The sequence below is a fragment of the Cervus elaphus genome, chromosome X, assembly GCF_910594005.1.
Source record: "Cervus elaphus chromosome X, mCerEla1.1, whole genome shotgun sequence".
In the NCBI taxonomy this organism is placed as follows: Eukaryota; Metazoa; Chordata; class Mammalia; order Artiodactyla; family Cervidae; genus Cervus; species Cervus elaphus.
Window position 1 is genome coordinate 179,252,029 of NC_057848.1, and position 23,882 is coordinate 179,275,910.

A 23,882-nucleotide genomic window follows, 5' to 3' on the forward strand; every position below is an offset into this window, starting at 1 on the left:
GGGCCTCGGAGGGGGCGGGGCCTCGGCGGGGCTGGGCGCGCTTTGCTGCGCGCGCAGCGCGGCTCGAGGCGGTGGGCGCCGGGCAGAGATGCTGTTGTGTCCGGTGATCCGGAAGCTGCAGCACAAGCGCGTGGTGTTGGCCAGCTCCTCCCCGCGCCGCCAGGAGATCCTCAGCAATGCTGTGAGCGGCCCGGGCCCGGGGTCTGGGGGCGCCGGGGTCTGGAGGGGCCGGGGCCTGTGGGGGCCGGGCCTGCAGACCCGGGCCTAGTGACTGGAGGCCTCGGGACTCCCGGCGTCGTGACCCAGGCCTCCCGGATGGGCGCCAGAGTTGCGGGTCCGGGGTCTAAGAAACTGGGGGTGTCTTAGTAGTTAGGGGACGGCTTTGGCCAGTGGCCGGTGGCCGGAGACGAGTGCCCGAGGATCCTGATGACCTAGGCTTCATGGGCGGGGGGCGGCGGGAGAGATGACAGGGGCCTTGGAGGGGTCTGCAGGGCCGGTGCCTAGTGTTTGGGGGTCCTAATGACTTGGGAGGGCGGAGGTAAGAGGGGGTGGGTGTTTGCAGGCCCGGGGTCAGCGGTGGGCCCGACTGGCAGGGTCAGAGATCCAGGGCATCAGGGCAGAGGCCTTGTGACTGAGGGTCTGGTGAGCAGGGCCGTGGGGAATCTGCAGGGCTGGGGGCCTCAGTGACTGGGTATCTGGAGTCTGCAGGACTGGGGCCTGAGGTGGCCAGAGGGCAGGATCCTAGTGACCGGGGTCCAGATCTGTGGTCTCCGTGACCGGGGGGAGCTCTGGTCTTCCAGCTCTGAGCCAGGGCTCAGTGACCTGGCGATCTGCTGGCCATGGGGTGTGGGGTTGCCAGGCCAAGGCCAGGTCTGTGTGCCTGAGCTGGATTTGTCCAGGTGCTGGTGGGGATGGGGGAGGCTTGGTCTGCATGGGGAGGCCCTATCTGGGAGGGGCAGAGAAGCAGGGATACCAGCTAGGGGGAGAGATAGAGCAGAAATTCTTGCCTGGGTAGGGGGCGTGAGCTGGGCTGGGTGGGGGGTAGGTACAGAATGAGGGGTGCTATAAGTACCTCCTGGGGAGGGTACAGAACTGGAGGGGGGGGTGTCTCATACTGTGACCCAGGGGTTAACTGGGGGTCTGGGAGGTCCACGATGGAGGTGGGGAGGGGGCTGGGATGCAGAAAAGTAAGAGGTCCTGCGTGGGCAGTGCGGGAGGGGGAGTTTGACCCTCTGTGGTCAAGACCCCCAGCCCCCACTCTGGAGGCAGCGGTGTCCATGACCCACCTCCCACAGGTCACCTGCCTGGTCACCACTCTGGAGGCAGCGGTGTCTGTGACCCATCTCCCACAGGTGACCTGCCTGGCCACCTGTGTTGGGCACCAAGCTAAGGCACCCCAGTTATTCTTCCCTCATGCAGCCACCGTGTTTGTGGCTTTTGGGGGGCCTTTCCTGCAGCCGCTGTCATCTCAGTAGTCTGACCCCTGTGAGGGCAAAATGCCGGCCTTTGGGACTCTCCAGGAGCCCTTTGACCCCTCAGGGCTGCACCCCAATCGATAGTGCCCTGCTGGCCTCTGCATGCACAGAGGTCTTCCCACCATAGTCCCCGGGCCCCCCCACCCCCGCACCGGTCACACTCGCCCAGCGGCCGGGAGCTGGCCCTTGCTCAGCATCTGGTCAGGGAAGGTGGGCTGGGTGGGGGGGAGAAGGCAGGTTCCTTAGTCCCTGCTCACCTGTCAGCGTCCTGGGGCTCCCCCCGCAAACCCCTCTTCCGTCCCGTTCCAGGGCCTAAGGTTCGAGGTGGTCCCGTCCAGGTTCAAGGAGAAGCTGCACAAGGCCTCGTTCGCCAGCCCGCAGGCGTACGCCGTGGAAACGGCCAAGCAGAAGGCCCTGGAGGTGGCCGGCCGGATGCACCAGGCGAGGGCTCCTTTCCTGGGTCTCCTGCTAGCTGGGCGCCTTCAGGCGTTGATCACACCTGTTGTAAAGCAGTGCCCTTCGCAGCGGGCAGTGGGTGTAGCTTCTCTGTGACCGAGTGTCCTTGCGTTGTGGACACGTGTAATTCATGGGATGGGATTGTTTATACAACGTTATCTCTCACTTTGCTAGTATGTAACGTGCTGTTGCAATTCGTATCAGAGTGTCACTCAGGGTAAAGAATTGATCTACCTAGTCTATTGCCAGGTGTTACCAGGCCGTGTGCTACTGTAACTAATATAATAGCATCATTTATGATATAGAATTCCCTGGCTTCTGGATAGAATCCTGGAGGAGAAAGTGGCAACCTGCTCCAGTATTCTCGCCTGGAGAATCCCATGGACAGAGGAGCCTGGCGGGCTTCAGTCCATGGGGTCACAAAGACTTCAATGCAACTGAGCGACTGAGCGTGATATAGAGTTAATGCAGCTTTAATACTAAATTACCATATAATATACTATTATACTATGGTATTGACTATAGCAGCATCATTGATGGGTATGGAAATAATGCAGCTTGTCTGTTACTGTTACTTTGTAAAATACTATGGTATTTAATATAACAGCATCATGATATGGAAATAATGTAGCCAGTTTATTACTGTTACTGGCTATATAACATTCTATAGTATATAACAGCATCATTAATGACACAGAAACAATATAGCTTATATGTTACTGTTAGGATTTAATATACTATAGTATGGGCTTCCCTTGTGGGTCAGCTGGTAAAGAATCTGCCTACAACGCAGGAGACCTGGGTTCAGTCCTTGGGTTGGGAAGATCCCCTGGAGAAGGGAATGGCTACCCACCCCAGTATTCTTGCCTGGAGAACTCCATGGACTGTATAGTCTATGGGGTCGCAAAGAGCCTGACACCACTGAGGGACTTTCACTTTCATACTATCGTATATGATATAACAGCATCATTTATGATACAGAAACAGTGTAGCTTATATATTGCTGTTACTATTTAATATAGTACAGTATTGAATATAACAGCGTTATTTATGATACAGAAATGATGTGCCATATCTATTACTGTTACTATTTAATATATTATGCTGTTTAATATAGCAGCATCATGATGTAGAAAATAAATGTAACTAGTTTATTGCTATTACTATATAATGTACTAGAGTATATAACAGCATCATTTATGGTATAGAAACTGTTGCTTACATATTCCTGTTACTATTTGATATAGAAATAATGTACCATATCTATTACTGTTACTATTTAATATATTATGGTATTTAATATAACAGATATAGAAAATAACTAGTTTATTACTATTACTATATAACCTACTATGGTATATAACAGATCATTTATGACATAGAAACAGTGTTGCATATATATTACTGTTACTATTTAATATACTATGGTATTTAATGTAGCAGCATCACTTATAGGAATAACATATCTCTGTATTGCTCTAAGTGTTATTATGGAATATCCAATTGCAATTAACATAACCATATCACTTACAATGTAGAATTAATATACCTTATGTATTATGAGGTGTTACTCTATAATATACAAAATATATAATATTGTATACTATATGCTTTTATGTATAGTGTATATAATGCTATATAGCGTACATAATGAATTATATACATCATAATAATATAACAATATCATTTTAAATATAGAATTAATATAAATTATGTCTGTGTTACTATAAAATGTATTAATTAATGTAACTGTCATTTATGATGTAGAATCAACATAGCTTCCTATTACTTACTTATAATAGTTGTAAGTAATATAATATATAATTATATATGAAAGCATGAAGTGTCATTTGCTCAGTTGTGTCCGACTCTTTGCCTTGTGACCCCATGGACTGTAGCCCACCAGGCTCCTCTGTCCCTGGGATTCTCCGGTCAAGAAGACTGGGGTGGGTTGCCATTCCCTCCTCCAGGGGATCTTCCCGACCCAGGGATTCAACCCAGGTCTCCTGCATTGCAAGCAGGTTCTTTACCATCTGAGCCAGCTGGGAAGTCATAATTATATATAGTAATATATAACTGGGGACCCCTTTACCCGGTGGTAAAGAACCCACATACCGATGCTGGAGACACAGGTTTGATCCCTGGGTGGGAAACATTCCCTGGAGAAGGGGAATGGCAACCCACTCCAGTATTCTTGCTTGAAGAATCCCATGGGTAGAGGAGCCTTGCTGGCTATGGTCCAAAGGGTTGCAAAGAGTTGGCCACGACTGAGCGACTAACTTTTACTTTCACTGTCTCCCATGATTGGTGTCTTGAGGACACTCAAGTCTTGCTTTCTAAAGCAAGACTGGATCCATAAATAAGCTGTGATGCTGTGTGCCGCGCGTCGTGACGTGAAAATGTGTTAGACGTATAGGCTCATCCTGCCTAAAGCCGAGCCTGTATTTCTTGCAGAAGGACCTGCGCGCCCCGGACGTGGTCATCGGAGCCGACACCATCGTGGTGAGTGTGTTTTCTGGCTTTCCGTGTCGCTGGTGACTGAAATCCAGGCCTTGGAAGGCAGGTTCTTTCTCTAAGACCTGGGGGAGAATCCATCCCAGGCTTCTCTCTCTTCTGGTTTCTGATGGTTTTCTTCCAAATTCCTGGGCATCCCTGGGCTGGTGGCCGGCTCCCTCCCGTCTCTGCCTCCGTCTCCACGTGGCTTCTCCTCTGTGTCTGTCTCTCCTCTGACAAGAGCACCGTCCATCATGGATTAGGACCCCCCTGGCCCCAGTACAACCTCCTCTTAAATGTTGTTACATCTGCAAAGATCCTATTATCGAATAATGTCCTGTTCACAGGGCTGGGGGGTCAGGACGTGGGGAAAAGGAATCTCCCCAAGATAGGGGTTTTCGCCGCCGAGAGCCAGGCTTTTGGATGGCTCATCACAGTGATCCGTAGAGCAGCTCTGTTTCACTGGCCTCGGCCATCTGTCTGAGACTCCGGCTGGCCTGACAGTGAGCATCGCCCAGGGATGCTAGGCCTCACTGCTGGGGTGTTCATAGCAGCAGTGTCCCTGGATGGCTGTGTCGACAGATGATGGATGGATAGATAGATGGATGGATGGTTGGGTAAATGGTTGGATGGATGCTGGATGGGTGGATGGTTGGTGGATGGAAGGATGAATGGATGGATGGTGGATGGATGGGTGGGTGGATGGATGGATGGATGGTTGGGTAGATGGTTGGATGGATGGATGGATGGATGGTTGGCTGGCTGGCTGGCTGGCTGGCTGGATGGTGGATGGATGGATGGATGGATGGATTGGTTGGGTAGATGGTTGGATGGATGGATGGATGGATGGTTGGATGGATGGATGGATGGATAGATGGATAGATGGATACATGGTTGGATGGATAAATGATGGGTGGATGGATAAATGGATGGGTGGATGGTTGGGTGGATGGAAGGATAAATGGATGGATGGTTGATGGATGTATGGATGGATGGATGGTTGGGTAGATGGTGGATGGATAGATGGATGGATGGATGGGTGGATAATGGATGGATGGATAGATGGATAGAAGATGAATGGATGGATGGATGGGTAGATGGTTGGATAGACGGATGGATGGATGGACAGATGGATGGGTGAATGATGATAAATAGATGATGGATGGATGGGTGGATGGAAGGATGAGTGGATGGATGGTTGATAGATGGGTGGATGGATGCATGGGTAGATGGTTGGATGGATGGGTAATGGATGATGGAGAGATGATAGATGGATGGGTGGATGGAAAGATGAATGGCTGATGGATTGATGGATGGTTAGGTAGATGGATGGATAAATGGATGGATGGTTGGGTAGATGGTTGGATGGATTGATGGATGGATAGATGATAGACGGTTGGATAGTTAGGTAGATGGTTGGGTGGATAAATGGATGGTTGGATGGATGATGAATAGATGATGGATTGATGATGGATGAATGGGTGGATGGAAGGATGAATGGATGGATAGTTGATGGATGGGTGGATGGATGATGGGTAGATGGTTGGATGGATAGATGGATTGATGGATGATGCATGGATGGATAGTTGGGTTAAATGGTTGGATGGATAAATGGATGTGTGGATGGATGATGAATAGATAATGGATGGATGGATGGTTAATGGATGGGTGGATGGATGATGGATGAATCGAAGGATGGTTGTGTAGATGATTGGATGGATGGATGGGTGGGTGGATAATGGATGCATGGATAGATGGATAGAAGATGCATGGATGGATGGTTGGGTAGATTGCCAGGGTCCAGCCTCGGCAGGATCCAGGGGATACCCTCAGGATGAACGGCGTCAGCGAGAGAGAGAGAGAGAGAGAGAGAGAGAAGACACGTGAGACCAGCCTTGATAGGGCCATGTCTGTCTTTTTTTTTTTTTTTTATTAGTTGGAGGTGTCTTTTAATTTTTGATAACAGTTTATATACCTTCACTTAGAATGTATCCAAGATACAAGATGCTTACTCATGTTTATACAGGGTTAGTTTACATTACATCAGTTTGTCCTTAAGGAAGAACAAGATGCTTTCTGCATTTTGTTTTTTTCTTTTTCTTTTTTTTTTTTATTAGTTGGAGGCTAATTACTTCACAACATTTCAGTGGGTTTTGTCATACATTGATGTGAATCAGCCATAGGTTTACACGTATTCCCCATCCCGATCCCCCCTCCCACCTCCCTCTCCACCTGATTCCTCTGGGTCTTCCCAGTGTACCAGGCCCGAGCACTTGTCTCAAGCATTTTGTTTCTATAATAAATCTTTACACATTATCTTTTGGCCTTGGGGCTATTAATATTTTATGTAAGTCAGGTGAATGTAGGCCTGTTTTCTGTTTCTGTGGTGACCTTAACAAAAGAGTTACAGTCTTATAGGGCAACAGTACAGCATGTCACAACATAGTAAAAATATGACCCTGTTAATACCAACAATTTTTCTGCAAAAGTTGTCAGTTAAATTTATCTAAAAGTTTTACCCCATACAGACTTTGCGGCTCTAATAAGGCAGCCTCTGCCTAGCACTCCTGGCTAATAATTAACAACTGTTTCATTGTTACAACACTAGGGCTAAGCTCTTATTTTTCTAGATCTATAACTATATTAACAATGGATTCCATAGCACCGCCGTAGCACACTAAAAGCAAAAACACAGCAAGCAAACGTTAACCCAACAACCACTTTTATAATAATCTTTTCTTATATTTTCTAATAAAACTCCTTCACCCCTCAAAAATGCTCTATGTCTATTAGGGCTTTTATATAATCAGGTTCTTTATGCTATTTTATGATTAAAATATTATAAGCAATCATGCATATTAGTACCAAGGGCATAAATGCATTTGGCTAACCAACTACCAGCAAAGGAGTTTAAATTAAAACACTCCTTTCACCCTAAATAATCTCATAAAATACCATCACCCAAAAAACTTATAAAGTTCTAAATTGATTCTTATTTGGAAAGAAATCTGGGAAAGCCTTCTGCCTATGTTCCAGAAATTAGGGAATAGTCTATTAAAGCAAGCATCAGAAGAACAGATACCATCTTTAAGGTGAGCGCCGCGGGCAGCTTTGGGGCAGCTTTTCGGAATCCCTGAAAACCTGATCTGCCTTGCCCATCAGGCTTTCTCCCCATGACCTTGTCATGGGTAGGATCTCGTGTGTTGGCTCCCGGCAGTAGATGGTTGGATGGACTGATGGATGGTTGGGTAGATGGTTGGATGGATTGATGGATGGATGGATAGTTGGATAGATGGATGGATGGATGAATGGATGGGTGGATGGATGATGAATAGATGATGGATTGATGCTGGATGGATGGGTGGATGGAAGGATGAGTAGATGGATGGTTGATGGATGGGTGGATGGATGGATGGGTAGATGGTTGGATGGATTGATGGATGGATGGATAGTTGGATAGATCGTTGGATGGATAAACGGATGGGTGGATGGATGGATGGATGATGCGTGAATGGATGGATGGGTAGATGGTTGGATGGATAGAACGATAGGTGCTTGGATGGATAAGCAGCATGGGGTCCACCCACACTGTGGAATATGACGCAGCCATGAAAAGGAGTGACGCCCCAACGCAGGCTACAGTGGATGGATCTTGAACACCCAGTGCTCATCAGAGAAGCAGACGCAGGACATATGTTATTCTGTTTGTATGAAACATCCGGAATAGGTGAACCCACCGAGGAGAAAAGCAGATCAGCAGCTGTCAGGGGCTGGGGAACGAGGTAGGGAGAGACCGCTCGTGGGGGTGGGGTGTCCAGACGATGAAAGACTTGAGGAGCTCGGTAGTGATCCTCACCCCACAGTGGAAATGTGCCACACGGTTTCGTTTAACATGGTGAGTGCCACGTTACACGAATCTCACCGAAATTTAAAAAAAAAAAAAATACATGAGTCTAAAACGGTGGGCAGTGCGGCTGGCGCACGGCAGCTCGGGGAACAGAAGCAGTGTTGTCCGTGGCGTTTCTCTCGCAGGCGGTCGGGGGGCTGATCCTGGAGAAGCCAGTGGACAAGCAGGATGCCTACCGCATGCTGTCGAGGTGGGTGGGTCCCGGCCGTCCTCCGGGGACGCGTGGGACAGAGGCTGGGCCGTTCGCCATCTGTCCACTCAGCACCAGCATCCGCTCACCACCTATCTGTCCGCCCACCCATCACCCATCACCCATCACGTCCCCCTGTCTGCCACGGGCCCCACATCCGCTGTCTCCCAGAGATACCCCCTTCTGGTTCAGGTCAGAGGACCAGGCGGTGCCCTTGAAGCGACCTCGACTCTTAACAGGACTCCGACTCCCCACAACATCCCCCACATTCAGGGTCTCCTCCTGGCTCGGTCACGCTGACTGTCCACGCCCAGGACCGCACAGGGACCCAGGAAAGGGGCGGCCCAGCTTGGCCGGGATCCGGGTCCTCTGTGCCCTGCCGGCTGCTCCCGTCAGGGTCCACGTGGCCCCGTGTTTCGTCCCGTGAGATGGCCCGACCACCCCCTCAGCCCCTCTCTGAGCACAGCGACCACAGTCCCGCGGGGAGCTGCATGGTCCCCGTGGAAAGGTTTCCTCGGGGACCGTGCAGCCAGGGTGATGGGGGGCAGGGCCGGTGGGTGGACAGGGGCCTCGTGCTGTGAGGCGGGGGTCGCCCTGCATTCCAGACGCTGCAGACAGTCACGCGTCCGGCCCGGCCGTGTGTTGCAGGCTCAGCGGGAAGGAGCACAGCGTCTTCACAGGCGTGGCCGTCGTCCACTGCTGCACCAAAGGTACCTGGCCCCCCCGCGTCCCCGAGCTCCCCTGGGACCCAGGGCCACCGTGGGAGCAGCCGGGGCTCCTGGGGGCAGGGCGCGGGCACCCTGGGGCGTCCCTGTCGTTGCTACCACACGGGTGTGCCCTCCCACCTGGCCTGGGAATGTTGGGGTCCCACGTGGAAATATGGGGGGTTCATCTTGAGCATCCAGTGGACCCCATGTGGGGTGTGGGGGACAGTCCACCTCATCCAACATGACCCACCCAGAGCCTGCCTTTGAGCTCTCTGGTCTGAATGGTGGCAGAGTTTGGCTACCGTTGGCGGGCGTTAAAGACATACCGTGATGAAAACAATATTTTTCTTTTTAAAGCACAAAAAGCCTGAGGAATAACTTTAAAGCTGCTTAAAAGAGATTTTAGCCCCAGGAATGAGCCTGCCATGGGGTCTAGGGCCACCCTCATCCAGGAGGAACCTTAGCTCAGACCCTTCACTTCATCCCCTGTGCAGAGACCCTGTTTCCATATAACGTCCCGTTCTGAGGTCCTCGGTGGGCGTGAAGTTTAAGGAGCACCACGGAGCCTGCGGGGGGCTTCGCAGGTGGCTCAGTGGTAAAGGACTCGCCTGCCAATGCAGGAGGCACAGGAGAAGCGGGTCCGATCCCTGGGTCGGGGAGATCCCCTGGAGAAGGGAATGGCAGCCCACTCCAGCGTTCTTGCCTGGAGAATCCCCGGGACAGAGGAGCCTGGCGGGCTGCGATTGATGGGGTCACAGAGTCAGACACGAATGAGACATTGACCTCACACGCACGCACACACTCGTTGACCCCGGGACGTCTGGCGTGGAGGTTTTTCCCAAGTGGCCCCTGTGTGTGCCCAGCGTGCCGTGTGCATGGGGCATTTCCAAACCCACAGCCGAAAGCCTCGTGTAGATCCCAGAATTGTCCTCTCTTAACGACAACTCCAGTCTGTAAATTCCACAGGAACCAGAGGCCCCGTCTCGTCCAGCCCTGGGGACTGCAGGCCTTTCTGCCGCGTGCCCATCTTTTTGGCTTCTTTTCTGGTTTATCAGCTTCCCTGGTAGCTCAGACAATGAAGGATCTGCCTGCAATGCAGGAGACCCAGGCTCAATCACTGGGTCGGGAGGATCCCCTGGAGGAGGACATGCCAACCCACTGCAGTGTTCTTGCCTGGAGAATCCCATGGACAGAGGAGCCTGGCGGGCTACAGTCCGTGGGGCTGCAAAGAGTCGGACACGACTGAAGTGACTCACACTGTCACTTCACTTTCTGTTTTATTCTTTCTGTTTCTCCTGTGTACAGTGGAGAATCTTTTATCCACCATTAATGACTGTGTGTGTGTGTGTGTGTGAATCACATGCAAAGGTCAGGCTTTCTTGCTGTTCACTTGTTCAGTCATGTCCGACTCCGTGTGACCCCATGGACTGCAGCACGCCAGGCTTCCGTGTCCATCACCAACTCCCGGCGTTTGCCGAAATTCACATCCATCGAGTCGGTGATGCCATCCATCCATCGCATCCTCTGTCGTCCCCTTGTCCTCCCGCCCTCAATCTTTCCCAGCATCAGGGTCTTTTCCAGTGAGTCAGGTCTTCACATCAGGTGGCCTGAGTATTGGAGCTTTAGCTTCAGCATCAGGCTTGCCTCCTCACGGGCTCAAACGGTTAGACCCGTGGGCCCCCACGGGCACCAGCTGCGCCCCCTCACCGCAGCGCGCGCTTCCTTGCAGACGGCCAGCTGGACACCCAGGTGTCCGAGTTCTACGAGGAGACCACGGTGAAGTTCTCGGCGCTGTCGGAGGAGCTGTTGTGGGAATACATCGACAGCGGGGAGCCCATGTGAGTCTCTGTCCGCAGCCGCGGTGCTCAACCCCGCCCCTGTCCGCAGCCGCGGAGCTGAACCCCGCCCCTGTCCGCAGTTGCGGTGCTGAACCCCACCGCTGTCCGCAGCCGCGGTGCTGAATGCCCACCGCGGGCAGGAGACGGGCGGGGCTGAGCCCGCGCCTGGGGCCTGTGCCGGCCACGTGCCCAGGGGCCCAGGGCCGGGCAGCGTGCTTAGGAAGGCTGGAAGGATGTCTTACCCCGCGCCCCCGTCCGTACACCACTGCCGTCTCCCCCAGCAAGGGGCACTGCTGTGGGCCGGGCGGGTCAGTGCAGATGCTGCCGTGGGGCTGGTCTCCCCGCCCCGCGTCAGTGAAAGCCGCTCAGTCGTGTCTGACTCTCTGCAGCCCCACGGACTGTAGCCCACCAGGCTCTGTCCATGCGATTCCCCAGGCGAGAATCCTGGAGTGGGTTGCCAGACCCTTCTCCAGGGGATCTTCCCAACCAAGGCATCAAACCCGTGTCTCCTGCATTGCAGGCAATTTCTTTACCACTAGCGCCACCTGGGAAACCCTTTGACACTTCGAGGGAGCCCCCCGCACCCCAAATCCCCAAATCCCAGCTCCTCTGTTCTTTGCACCCTGGTCTGTGGGAAGAGAGGGGTGGGTAGAGTCCAGAAGGGCTGGGGGCTCAGTCAAGATGGACCAAGGCGCTGGACGTACCCCTTTACCCCGTAAGGAGGTCTCAGCAGAGGTTTCCGGCAAGACCCGGGCTGTGGACCCCCCGCGAAGAGTCCTCCTATTGAGGCTTGGGGCAGAGAGATGCGTGAAGACCCCACTTGGGAGCCCGTGTCTCATGTGGGCAAAGCCCACTCCCTCAGGAGACGCCAGCCTGGTGTGGGGGCAGGTGCCCCCTCGCGCACCCCCAGAAGCCGCCTTCATCCCGTCCTGGGGGCGGGACCGAGGGATGCTCCTGGGGGCTGGTCCTGGAGCCGGCCGCCCGCGGCACACGGCTGTCCCGGGCCGGAGGTCAGCGGGCTCCCAGCAGGCCGGGTGTGTGCACCCAGCAAAGCTCATCATCACCGTGTCCGTCTTCTCCCCTTCCTTCCCACCCCGCTGCGGTCCTTCACTCCGCGCAGGGACAAGGCCGGCGGCTACGGGATCCAGGCGCTGGGTGGGATGCTGGTGGAGTACGTCCACGGCGACTTCCTCAATGTGGTGGGCTTTCCACTGAACCGCTTCTGCAAGGAGCTGGCGTGCCTCTACCACGCGCCCCGGGACCCCGGCGCCCCGCAGCGGATCCACTATGACTCCATCCCTGCCGTCGACACCTTCGAGGATCTCAGCAACGTCGAGGGAGGCGGCTCCGACCCGGCTCCCACCAACAGGGGCCTGGAGGCGGGCGGGGTGCGGCCGCGGGCTCCCGGCACCCTGGACGCGCCGGACCTGAATGGGGTGAGGGACAGCCAGCCCCCGATCCCTGCGCGCCTCCTGGGGCTGATGGACGGCTTCAAAGCATCCAAGGTACCCCTATGCATTCGCGATCACGTGACCCCCAGCACAGGGGCCGCTTCAAACCACAGGCATCCATCTCACACCCCCCAACCCAGTCCTGGGGACCAGACGTCTGAGGTCAAGGTGTCACAGGGCTGAGCTCCACCCAGAGGCTCCAGGGGAGGGTCCTCCCTGCCTCTTGCAGCTTCTAGGGGCTCCGGGCATCCGTCCCTGGGCTGGTGGTCACCTCCCTCCTGTCTCTGCCTGCGTCTCCACGTGTCTCCTCTTCTGTCTTATAAGGGCCCTGTCCCTGGGTTTAGGGCCACCCCCGTCCAGGAGGGCCTCATCTCAGACCCTTCACTCCATCACATCTGCGAAAACATTTCATTTCCACGGAAGGCCTTGTTCGCATGTTCTGGGGGTCAGGATGTGAACGCTATCTTTTTCGAACGTGACTGTGGTCTGTGCCCGGCGGGGCTGGGGCGGGGTCCTAGTGGGTGTCTGCAGGGACACGGCTCACAGCACGCTGTGCGCCACGTGTCCGGGGAAGGTTCCTGTTAGAGAGCCCCGGGGAGGTCAGCCCGTCCCGTGAGGAGTGTCGTGCGCAGCGTGGACAGTCTGTGTCCTGCAGGGAGCGCCCAAGTCCACACACAGCCTCGTCTCAGGGTCCCAGGGCTTGTGGCCTCGACGTAGGCACCGTGGGGAGCTACCGCGCACCCCTTGACCGAGCGCATTGGCTTTTCTCTGCCGTGAGAGCTTTTCTGCTTAACCCTCCCTGACTTGTTCGTCCCTGGAGCAGACCTTATATAAGCAAGCTGGAGCCCAAACCCAACTCTCCCCTGCAGAAGAAGGGTCCCTGACGGGCGCTCATTTCTGACAGTCCCGCCCCCCGCTCCCCGCCATCTGTGGGGGTCACAAGCGATCGGTCAGTCTCGTCGCAGCCTGACTGTGGCCCTCCTTCACGGGCAGGTCCTGCTCACGGCTTGCAGGCTCAACGTGTTCGATGTTCTGAAAGACCGAGGCCCCCTGACGGCCGCGGACGTCGCCCGCGAAATCGATGCCTCGGTGGACGGCGCCGAGCGCCTGCTGGACGTCTGTGTGGCCCTGGGGCTGCTGGAGAAGGCGGGCGGAGGTGAGGGGCCGCCCGGGTGTCGGCGTGGCGGCCCTGGGGCTCATGGAGAAGGCGGGCGGAGGTGAGGGGCCGCCCGGGTGTCGGCGCGGCGGCCCTGGGGCTGGTGGAGAAGGCGGGCGGAGGTGAGGGGCCTCCCGGGTGTCGGCGCGGCGGCCCTGGGGCTGGTGGAGAAGGCGGGCGGAGGTGAGGGGCCGCCCGGGTGTCGTTGCGGCAGCTCCGCAGGTGGGACCCGGCTGCCAAGCGACGGTGGCTCCTGAGCAGAGATGGGCAGACCGGCCAGCCCTGTGTCCCGGACACGGGGCGGTTCCCAGAGGGCAGGGAGCAGGGGGTGAGCAAAGAGGAAACGGGGGTGTGTGTGTCTGTGTGTGTGTGTGCATGTGTGTGAGGTTTAGGAGGAAACAGGTGTGTGTGTGTGTGTGATGTTTAGGGGGAACTAGGGGTGTGTGTCGGAGACGGCAATGGCACCCCACTCCAGTCCTCTCGCCTGGAAAATCCCATGGACGGAGGAGCCTGGTAGGCTGCAGTCCATGGGGTTGCAAAGCGTTGGACACGACTGAGCAACTTCACTTTCACTTTTCACTTTCACCCATTGGAGAAGGAAATGGCAACCCACTCCAGTGTTCTTGCCTGGAGAATCCCAGACACGGGGGAGCCTGGTGGGCTGCCGTCTGTGGGGTCGCACAGAGTCGGACACGACTGAAGTGACGCAGCAGCAGCAGGGTGTGTGTGTGTGTGTGTGTGTGTGTGTGTGTGTGTGTGTGTGTGTGTGTGTGTGTGTGTGTGTGTGTGTGTGTGTGTGTGTGCAGCAGCAGCAGGGGGTGTGTGTGTGTGTGTGTGTGTGTGTGTGTGTGTGTGTGTGTGTGCAGCAGCAGCAGGGGGTGTGTGTGTGTGTGTGTGTGTGTGTGTGTGTGTGTGTGTGTGTGTGATGTTTAGGAGAGAGACTTCTTTATGGACTCAGAGGGCTTGTGTGTGTGTGTGTGTGTGTGTGTGTGTGTGTGTGTGTGTGTGATGTTTAGGAGAGAGACTTCTTTATGGACTCAGAGGGCTTGTGTGTGTGTGTGTGTGTAATGTTTAGGAGAGAGACTTCTTTATGGACTCAGAGGGGTTGTATCCACCGAGGTTCTCCAAGGAGACAGCTCTCAGGGTGTGGATGTGTGCACAGCGTAGATACCTGCACATTCTTACTTACCTGTTCAGGTAGGCAGACAGGTGAGGTGAATGCCTAGACGCTGAGTGGTAGTAGAATGATACTTAGATTGATGGATGGACAGATGGGATGGATGGATGGTGGATAAATAGACGGTTCACAGATGACAAACAGGTCACAGACAGATGGTGCTTTGCTCAGCCGCTTCAGTCGTGGCCAGCTTTTTTGTGGCCCCAGGGACGGTAGCCTGCCAGGCTCCTCTGTCCGTGGGATTCTCCAGGCAAGAATGCTGGAGAGGGTTGCCATGCCCTCCTCCAGGGGATCTTCCCGACCCAGGGATCAAACTTGTGTCTTCTGTGTCTCCTGCATTGGCCACAATATTCTTTACCGCTGAGACCCCTGGGAAGCCCAGTAGATAGATGGGTGGATGGATAAATGACAAATAGCTTGATTGATTCATAGATGAATATATAGGCATGTAAATAGATAAGTAGATGGATGAACAGATGGTTGATAGGAAGGTAGCTAGTCAGATAGCTGATGAATATATCGAGGACACACAGATGGACAAACAGATAATAGGATAAGTGAAGGGACAGATGACAGAAAGACAGATGATAAATACAGGCTTGATGGATGGATGGGTGGATAAACAGATAGTAGATAAATTGACAGATCAATAGATATAAACTGATAACAGAGATGACCGCAAGATGGGTAGATAGATAAAGTGAAAAGTGAAAGTGAAGTCGCTCAGTCGTGTCTGACTCTTTGTGACCCCATGGACTGTAGCTTACCAGGCTCCTCTGTCCATGGAATTTTCCAGGCAAGAGTACTGGAGTGGGGTGCCATTGCCTTCTCCAGGGTAGACAGATAAATGATGGATAAAAAGGTGATGGAGGGACTGATGAATAGGTAACAGATGTGTTGATGGATAAATGATAGACGAGCAGAGATGACAAGTGATAGGTAAATAGACTTATTCACACACAGATGATAGCTGCTAAATAAACAGGTAGATGAGACATATCTAGATTGACAGATGGTTAACAGATGAGGGAGAGTTGGAGGTGACTGACAGATAATAAACAGACAGGCTGATACATAGACGGGCTTCCCAGCTGGCTCGGTGGTAAAGAACATCCCCGCCAGTGCAAGAGACGTGGGTTTGCTCCCTGGGTCGCGAAGATCCCCTGGAGGAGGAAATGGCAACCCGCTCCAGTCCTCTTGCCTGGACAATCGCATGGACAGAGGAGCCTGGTGGGCTGCAGTCCCTGGGGTCGCAGAGTCGGGCGCGTGCGAGGGTGTCACGCTGTCGGCCGGAGGATGCTTGCGCTCACACCGCCGGGACCCCGAGCGGCGGCTCCCCCCGCCCCTCCCCCGCCCCTCCGATGCTCAGGGGAGCCCTTACAGGGGTCCCACGACGCCCCTTCCTTTCAGGCTACAGCAACACGGAGACGGCCAGCCGGCACCTGGCGTCGGACGCCGAGCAGTCCCTCCACGGCCTGGCCGCCTACCTCGACGGGCCCGTCTGGGGCGCCTTCACGCACCTGGGCCGGGCCGTGCGGGAGGGGGCGGCGTGGACCCCGGAGCCGCTGCCGCAGGTACCCCGGAACCTGACGCTGCTTCTCACGTGCCGTCTCTGCCGCTGAGAGACTGGCCACGGGCCCCAAAAGCGTCCCAGACCCGGGGACCATCAGAGCCCGTTTTCCCAGCAGAAGGCTGCGGATGCGGGTCCTCAGGGAAGGCGTGGGGGGCAGCTCCCGAAGAGGGTGTTTCCACGAAGGGGCTGCCTCAAGCCAAGGCCCCCCGTTTCCTACGTGAGGTTAGACTGTGTAGAGACTGTGGCTTGTGAGCTCGGAGTCTGCAAATCCCTCCCTGCCCTGCCTCCTGGCTCCCGACCTTCCAGAGAGAGCCTTGTGGGGTGTCTAGTGGGTCTGGGGGGGCTTCCCTTGTGGCTCAGCTGGTGAAGAAGCTGCCTGCAACGCGGGAGACCTGGGTTCTATCCCTGGGTTGGGAAGATCCCCTGGAGAAGGAAATGGCAACCCACTCCAGTATTCTGGCCTGGAGAATTCCATGGACTGTACAGTCCATCGGGTTGCAAAGAGTCAGAGATGACTGAGCAAGCTGCTTCCCTGGTGCCTCGGACGATAAAGCGTCTGCCTGCAATGCGGGAGACCTGGGTTCGATCCCTGGGTCAGGAAGATCCCCTGGAGGAGGAAATGGCAACCCACTCCAGTACTCTGGCCTGGAGAAGCCCAGGGAAAGGGGAGCCTGGTGGGTCCGCAGTCCCTGGGGTCACAGAGTCGGATACAACTGAGCGACTTTCACTTCACTTCAGTGGGTCTGGGTCTTCAGGGCTCTCAAGGGGGTCTAGAAACAAAAGGTTTCCCTTCTGGTAAAGAATTCGCCTGCAATGCAGGAGACCCGGGTTCAATCCCTGGGTCAGGAAAATCCCCTGGAGGGGGAAATGGCAACCCACTCCAGTATTCTTCCCTGGAGAATCCCATGGTATATAGTCCATGGAGTCGCAAAGAGTCGGACATGACTCAACGATCTGCAGCTTCTTTTCACTTAGAAACAAAAGACACTTGTTTCCTGCGGTTGTAGAAGCGGGACGTCTGAGATCCCGGTGAGGGCAGGCTTAGTGTCCAGTCTGAGATCCCAGTGAGGGTGGGCGTAGTGTGCGGTGAGGACGCAGTTCCTGGCTCCTCGATCGATGTCTTCTTCTCTCCTTCCTCTTCCACTCTGTCCCCTGGACCCCTGCCCATCTGGTCTGCCCCCATCATCCCGCCGAGCAAGCCCCCCACGCTTCGTCGCTCAGTTGTGTCTGACTCTCTGTGACCCTATGGAGTGTACCCCCCCAGGCTCCCCTGTCCATGGGATTCTCCAGGCAGGAGTACTGCAGTGGGTTGCTGTCTCCTCCTCCAGGGAATCTTCCCGACCCAGAGACAGAGCCCAGCTCCCCTGCATGGCACATGGCCTCTTTACCGTCTGGTCCACTGGGGAAGCCCACCAAGCCCCCTGCCCTCAGAGAGGCCACGTAGAACGTCATCGCGGGTGCAGGACCGCCTGGGCCCCCGGTGGGTCTCTCCTGAGATCCTGTTCCGTTTCAGGCCCCCCACAAGCAGAGCACGGAGGCGACCCTGCAGTTCATGAGGGCCTCGCATGGCCTCAGCAAGCTGACCGCCCACCACGTGGCCACGGCCTTTGACCTGTCCCCGTTCACCTCCGCCTGCCACCTGCAAGGTACATCCCTTCAGCCGACAGCAGTCGGGGCAAACAGCTGCAAGCCTTCCTTCTCTTGTCGGAAGCTGCAGGTGCCTTACCTACAGATAGGCTTCCCGGGCAGAAGAGTCCGCCAGCAGTGCAGGAGATCCAGGTTCCATCCCTGGGTCGGGAAGATCCCCTGGAGAAGGGAATGGCAACCCACCCCAGTATTCTTACCTGGAGAATCCCCATGGACAGAGGAGCCCGGTGGGCTACAGTTCATGGGGTTGCGGAGTCGGACACGACTGAGCAACTAACACACAATACCTACTAACAAGACTTGGAAAATGGGTTTATCTCTACAAACCACACAAGGATCTAAATGTGTCCAGGGTGGATGTGGGGCTTGGGCTGACATTCCCAAGTGCTAGGAGGTCCCAGGGATGGCTCAGACCCTCGTAGAGGTTATGGAACCCTTCCTGGGGGCTGCCAAGCAGAGCAGGGGGCCGTGGAACCTGTCTGCTGCCATCTCATGAGGTCTAATTATGCCCCCCACACACACACCCTCCTCCCCTCCCAGCCAGTCCTTCCCCCAGGACATTAGATGGAGGAGGAGCAGATGCCTTCCCAAGGGATGTAGTGGGATTGGGGTCCTAGGAGGGCTCCTGAGCTGGCAGCTTGCATTTTCCCATCTTCTGCACAGCTTTCCTCCTGGTGGCCCAGAGTGGCTGCTGTGGCACCAGCCATCACACCTGCATTCCGGCAACAGAACAGAGAAGGAAAGAGTGTAACTCTCTAGAACTCTGCCCTAAGGATTCCCTGTGGATCTCTTTCCACTCTGCTCACCTGGCTCGGGCCAGCGCTTGGTCCACCATCAGTCCACAAGGCCCTGAGTTTGAGACAGCAGAGATCTCCCCACTGGCTGACCTCCTGTGAGGGCACATGCTGAGGTCATGTCCGAGAGCGCTGACTTGGTCCTGCCAGAGCTGAGCTTCTGGACACAGGCCAGGTTGGTCCAGAGTCCACATTTCTTCCCACAGGCTGCACGGGCGCCCTGGCCCACAAGCTTGTCCAGGAGTACCCACGTCTGCAGGTGACCGTGTTTGACCTCCCAGAGGTCATCGAGCTTGCCGGGGACTTTCAGACCGACGCACGGCCGTCGGAGCGGGTCCACTTTGTGCCAGGTCAGTGCGGCGTCCTTGTCTGCCAGTGGTCACTCTTTGGGCGACCTTATTTATCTCCTGTATCGGGTGGGTAGGGCTTCCCTCGTGGCTCAGCGGTAAAGAGCCCGCCTGCCAAAGCAAGAGATGCGGGTTCGGTCCTTGGGTCGGGAAGATCCCCGGAGGAGGAAATGGCACCCCCTCCAGTGTTCTTTCTGGGGAAATCCAACAGACAGAGGAGCCTGGTGAGCTGCAGTCCATGGGGTCTCAGAGAGTTGGACATGACTGAGTACGCACACACATACGGAGTGTGTGTGTGTCTATATGTGTACATTTCTGTCTCTGTGTGTTGTGTGTTTCTGGGCCTGTGAATGTGTCCACGTGTACCTGTATGTGTGTATGCGCATGCATATGTGGTCTGTGTGTGTGTGTGTCTAAATGTGTGTGTACCTGGGTTTATGTGTCTATATGTGTATTTTCCTGTGTGTGTGTGTGTGTGTATCTGTGTTTCTGTGTGTGGGTAAAGTGAAAAAGTGTTAGCTGTTCACTCCACGTCAACCCCATGGACTGCAGCCCGCCAGGCCCCTCTGTCCATGGGATTCTCCAGACAAAAATACTGGAGTGGCTTGCCATTTCCTCCTCCAGGGGATCTTCCCAACCCAGGGATGGAACCCAGGTCTCCTACCCTGGGGGTGGATCCCTTACTGTCTCAGCCACCAGGGTGTTGCGTGTGCGGGTATGTGTACATATGCATGCTTCTGTGTGTGCTTACGTGTCAGTGTGTGTATCTGTGTTCCCGTGTGTGTCTGTGCATCTGTATGTGTATGTGGCTGTGTGTTGCTATGTGTGTCTGTGTGTTGCTATGTGTGTCTGTGTGTTGCTATGTGTGTCTGTGTGTTGCTGTGTGTGTCTGTGTGTCTGGGTCACATCTGTGTGTGTCTGTGTGTATCTGTGTATTGCTGTGTGTAGCTGTATGTGTGTGTGTCTGTGTGTGTGTAGCTGTGTGTCTGTGTGTGTCTGTGTGTGTCTGGGTCACATCTGTGTGTAGCTGTGTGTGCATCTGTGTGTGTCTGGGTCACATCTGTGTGTCTGTGTGTGTGTGTAGCTGTGTGTCTGGGTCACATCTGTGTGTGTGTCTTTGTGTGTCTGGGTCACATCTGTGTGTGTGTCTGTGTGTATCTGTGTATTGCTGTGTGTAGCTGTATGTGTGTATGTGTGTGTGTGTGTCTGTGTGTGTGTCTCTGTGTGTCTGGGTCACATCTGTGTGTGTGTCTGTGTGTGTGTGTAGCTGTGTGTCTGTGTGTGTGTCTGTGTGTGCGTCTGTGTGTGTCTGGGTCACATCTGTGTGTGTGTCTGTGTGTGTCTGTGTGTGTCGGGGTCACATCTGTGTGTAGGACGCTGGCTGCAGAAGCAGCCCCTGCGGCCAGCACGCCTCCACCCCGTCTGTGTGTGACCCAGGTGACCTTGCCAGCGACCGCCTCCCGCCCGCAGACCTGTACGTTCTCTGCATCCTCGCGCACGCCGGGCCTGACGACAGACTCCACGGGCTCCTGAGCCGGGTCTCCCGCGGCTGCAGAGCAGGTGAGACCCTGCACTTGCCTTTTCTTCATGCACTTGCCTTTCTTCACACTTAAAGACAATTTCCCATCAAAAAAAAAAATGAAAGAAACCCGGATGCATGTCAGACAGTCCGCCTCCCCACCCATCCAGCCCACGGTCCGCTGCCCAGTTTACCGCCTGCGTAGCTGATTGCCAGTTGCCCCTCATTCATTTCTGAGCTTTCCAGCCGCAGCAAGCGTATGGCGTCTCATGGGCTCCCCCTGGTGGCTCAGACGGTAAAGAATCTGCCTGCAGTGCGGGAGATCCGGGTTTAATCTATGGGTCGGGAAGATCCCCTGGAGAAGGGACAGGCCTACCCACTCCAGTATTGCTGCCTGGAGAACCCTGTGGACAGAGGAGCCCGGCGGGCTACAGTCCACGGGGACGCAGAGTCGGACACGCCTGAGGGACAGAGCAGACCGCACCTCCGGGCATCGCAGAGTCTGCAGCCCTGTCCCTGCAGACAGAATTCCTCCCACCTTCCCACCGGGAAGTCCCGGGGAGCCCCGGGGGACCCGCAGGCTGGGTCCTGGGATGCCTGCGCGTCCCTTCCCCGTTATCTCTGTGTCTGTCTCCCCAGGCGCTGGCCTCCTGCTGGCCGAACTGGCGCCCGTGGAGGAGGAGGAGGCTGGCGGGGCGGCGCGGAGGCCCCCCGGGCTGCAGATCCTCGGGGCGGGGCGGGCCCCCCGGGGCCCCGGGCAGTACCGGCGCCTCCTGCAGGGGCTTGGCTTCCGGGACGTGCGGGCGGCGCGCGCGGGAGACCTGCTGCACGTGGTCCTCGGGACCCGGGCCCCGCCCTGAGGGTCGCCCCGCCCCGAGGGTCGCCGCGCGAGCCTGGGGGTGATTCCCGGAGAAGAGGCGTCCGCACGGGACAACGATTATTAAAGGAGGCGGAAAGCAGGCAGTCTCCGCGCGCGTCTGTAGGGGGCGACCTGGACCCAGGAGATGCGCACCCCCAACCCGGGAGGGGAAGGGTACGCGGGCTGGCAGTGCTTGTTGGGGGGGCGGGGGTCGCGGGGACTTGGAGAGGGGCCTGGGGCGCCCCGGGGCTGGAGGCGACCGACAGAGGGGACCCCGGGGAAAGGCAGGGGGTGCGGTCCTTCTCCCGAGGGCACCTGGTCGCAGCCGGGCTGGGCCCCCAGCGAGAATGAGTGACGTGCAGAGCCAGCCCTCTGCTCCCCAGGGGCGCGTGGGGGGCGCGGTCCCTCCAGACAGCAGGTTCCCTAGAGGAAACTTGCTCTTCTAACCAGAGGGGTCAGAGCACCGGCCCGCGGGGAGGGGGGTACCCGAACCCCACCCACCCAGCCCAAGAGTCCTTGGACAGTGCGCCTGGTGCAGGCCGGACTCGGGGGCCCACACCCACGACCAGGCCCGTGAGCCGGGGACACGCCCGAGCGAGGGCCCCAGCTGGAGGCTGACGGCAGCTAACGTCTGCGGAAGCCAGGGAGGACGGCCCCTGGGGCCCTTGTTCGCCTCACTCTCCTTGTCCTGCTGGGACTCTTTGCAGTTAAAAAAAAAAAAAAATTAAAAGGCGAGAAGTGGAAATATGACTGACGGACACATAACCTGTCTCTTCATTGCTTAGATACACAAACGATCAGGTGGCGCTAGTGGTAAAGAAGCCACCTGCTAATGCAGGAGACCTAAGAGACGCAGGTTCGATCCCGGGGTCGGGAAGATCCCCTGGAGGAGGACATGGCCGGCCACCCGTGCCACTACTCTGGCTATCGTCTATGGGGTCGCAGAGTCGGACATGACTTAGCAGCGAGACGACAAAAACCATCTCGGATACGCAGCCTCTAACGCTGTGAATAGCGTAATTAAACCTCGGGAGGGTGCTGAGGAATGGGGGCCAGCCCGCTGTCTCTGCACCCCTGCCCCCCCGGAGTCCGGGAACAGGACCCCCTTCCTTCCCCCACCCCCACCCCCCAGCCGCCATCCCACTTCCCTTAACCATCCCCATCCCACCCCTCGGTCTACCTGGGTGCACAATCCCACGGGTGCACAGTCTTTCCCCAGTACCCGGGGTGTTTGTGGTCCTGCCGCCCTCCCGGCTCAGCCGTGACTGCAGCACACGGCCTGGGTCACCATGCCCCCAGCCCGTCCCCAGGACACACACAGGGAGCAGACCTCCATCGAAGGCCCACGTGAGATGCTTTTAAAGGAGAAACACTTTCTGCGCCCTAGTGAGCAAGGAGGACAGATGTCACATTCATTGAGTCCTTCCCGCAGACAGCAAGCTGCTGACCTGGGCGGGGGGGTCGGAGTGGGGGTGACCCCTGGGATGCATGTGGGGCCCCAGGGAGGGGGATCCGTCACCTAGGGGAGGGGACAGAGTGGCCCAGAGGTTAACCGCCTCCACCACCGCCACACCGAGGCTGCAGAGAGCCGTCCTGCTGTGCCCAACGCCGGCTCTGAAAGCAAAGTGCGGACTGCCAGGGCCTCCCCGCCTGAAGGACCAGCTCCGGCTGGCTGGTCCTCGTTGGCCCAGCGGGCAGTGATAAGCATCGCGGGGTCCCGTCCCGCCCAGACGGGCGGGTGCCCGCTGTGTACAAACTGCAGATGACCGGGGAGATGCCTCCCTGACCGGGGCGTGCCCCGCAGCCAGCGACCAGAACCCGGGGCGGCCTCGCCCTCTCTTCCAGCGCCGTGTAGTCGCGGCCGGCTGGAACCGGGCTGGGCCACCACCCAGCTCCGTCCTCCAGGCCCCAGGCAAGCCCCAGTGAAGCCTCAGAAAATGCCAGAACACCAAGGCCCTCCCCCGCCCCCCACCCCCGACCCCCGCTGCAATCCTAACCCGCTGACAGCCACCTGATCCGTACCCACCCCTCTTGGGCCCGGCCATTCTCCGGCCACGCCTCTTACCAGCCTCTCCCAGGAAAGAAGTCACGAGAGGACTCTGGAAGGCCCTCCTGCCAGGTCACCGGGGGCTGGAGAAATGAATGAGCGGCTGGGGCGGGGGTTGGAGGAGGTTGGGGTGGGGGGGGGTGTGCTGGGCTCTTATGGGTCGGTCCCTAGCATCCATCCATCCAGTGTCACTTGGAGGAGACCCCCTCATGAGAAGGAGGGCGGGGCAGCAGAAAGGACCTAGAG

General features: G+C 56.3%; 2 protein-coding genes across 8 annotated transcripts; one reads left to right on the forward strand and one right to left on the reverse strand.

Annotated features, from left to right (window-relative positions):
- ASMTL (acetylserotonin O-methyltransferase like) lies at positions 1-22,339 on the forward strand. 3 transcript variants are annotated; one of them, XM_043897772.1, is made up of 13 exons: positions 2-181; positions 1,785-1,916; positions 4,386-4,433; positions 8,457-8,521; positions 9,170-9,231; positions 10,958-11,066; positions 12,187-12,571; positions 13,511-13,673; positions 16,261-16,424; positions 17,937-18,069; positions 19,071-19,214; positions 20,649-20,771; positions 21,370-22,339. In XM_043897772.1, the coding sequence occupies exons 1-13, from the start codon at positions 89-91 to the stop codon at positions 21,588-21,590; spliced, it is 1,842 nt and encodes a 613-aa protein (XP_043753707.1). In that variant the 5' UTR covers positions 2-88; the 3' UTR covers positions 21,591-22,339. The 3 variants fall into 3 exon arrangements, with proteins under 3 accessions (XP_043753708.1, XP_043753707.1, XP_043753709.1); XM_043897773.1 differs by lacking the exon at positions 1,785-1,916 and having other exon boundaries at positions 1-181; XM_043897774.1 differs by lacking the exons at positions 1,785-1,916; positions 8,457-8,521 and having other exon boundaries at positions 48-181.
- LOC122690822 lies at positions 18,359-23,882 on the reverse strand. Of its 5 annotated transcripts, none has more exons than XR_006340116.1 (6): positions 23,655-23,882; positions 23,109-23,203; positions 20,925-21,038; positions 20,684-20,819; positions 18,877-19,322; positions 18,359-18,782 (listed from the first exon to the last, which is right to left on the reverse strand). XR_006340116.1 is itself a non-coding variant. In XM_043897780.1 (2 exons), the coding sequence occupies exons 1-2, from the start codon at positions 23,632-23,634 to the stop codon at positions 22,845-22,847; spliced, it is 654 nt and encodes a 217-aa protein (XP_043753715.1). In that variant the 5' UTR covers positions 23,635-23,644; the 3' UTR covers positions 22,342-22,844. The 5 variants fall into 5 exon arrangements, 1 of the variants encoding a protein (XP_043753715.1); XR_006340115.1 differs by having other exon boundaries at positions 20,925-22,972; XR_006340117.1 differs by lacking the exon at positions 23,109-23,203.

What these genes read in the sequence shown, in the direction of transcription:
- ASMTL (XM_043897772.1), top strand. Translation starts at nt 89, where the DNA reads ATGCTGTTGTGTCCGGTGATCCGGAAGCTGCAGCACAAGCGCGTGGTG. An exon ending in TGGCCGGCCGGATGCACCAG is followed by an intron (nt 1,917 to 4,385) that starts GCGAGGGCTCCT and finishes TATTTCTTGCAG; the next exon opens with AAGGACCTGCGCGCCCCGGA. An exon ending in GCGGGTCCACTTTGTGCCAG is followed by an intron (nt 19,215 to 20,648) that starts GTCAGTGCGGCG and finishes TGTGTGACCCAG; the next exon opens with GTGACCTTGCCAGCGACCGC.
- LOC122690822 (XM_043897780.1), bottom strand. Translation starts at nt 23,634, where the DNA reads ATGGCCGGGCCCAAGAGGGGTGGGTACGGATCAGGTGGCTGTCAGCGG. An exon ending in CACTCTGTCCCCTCCCCTAG is followed by an intron (nt 22,973 to 23,108) that starts GTGACGGATCCC and finishes CTTGCTCACTAG; the next exon opens with GGCGCAGAAAGTGTTTCTCC.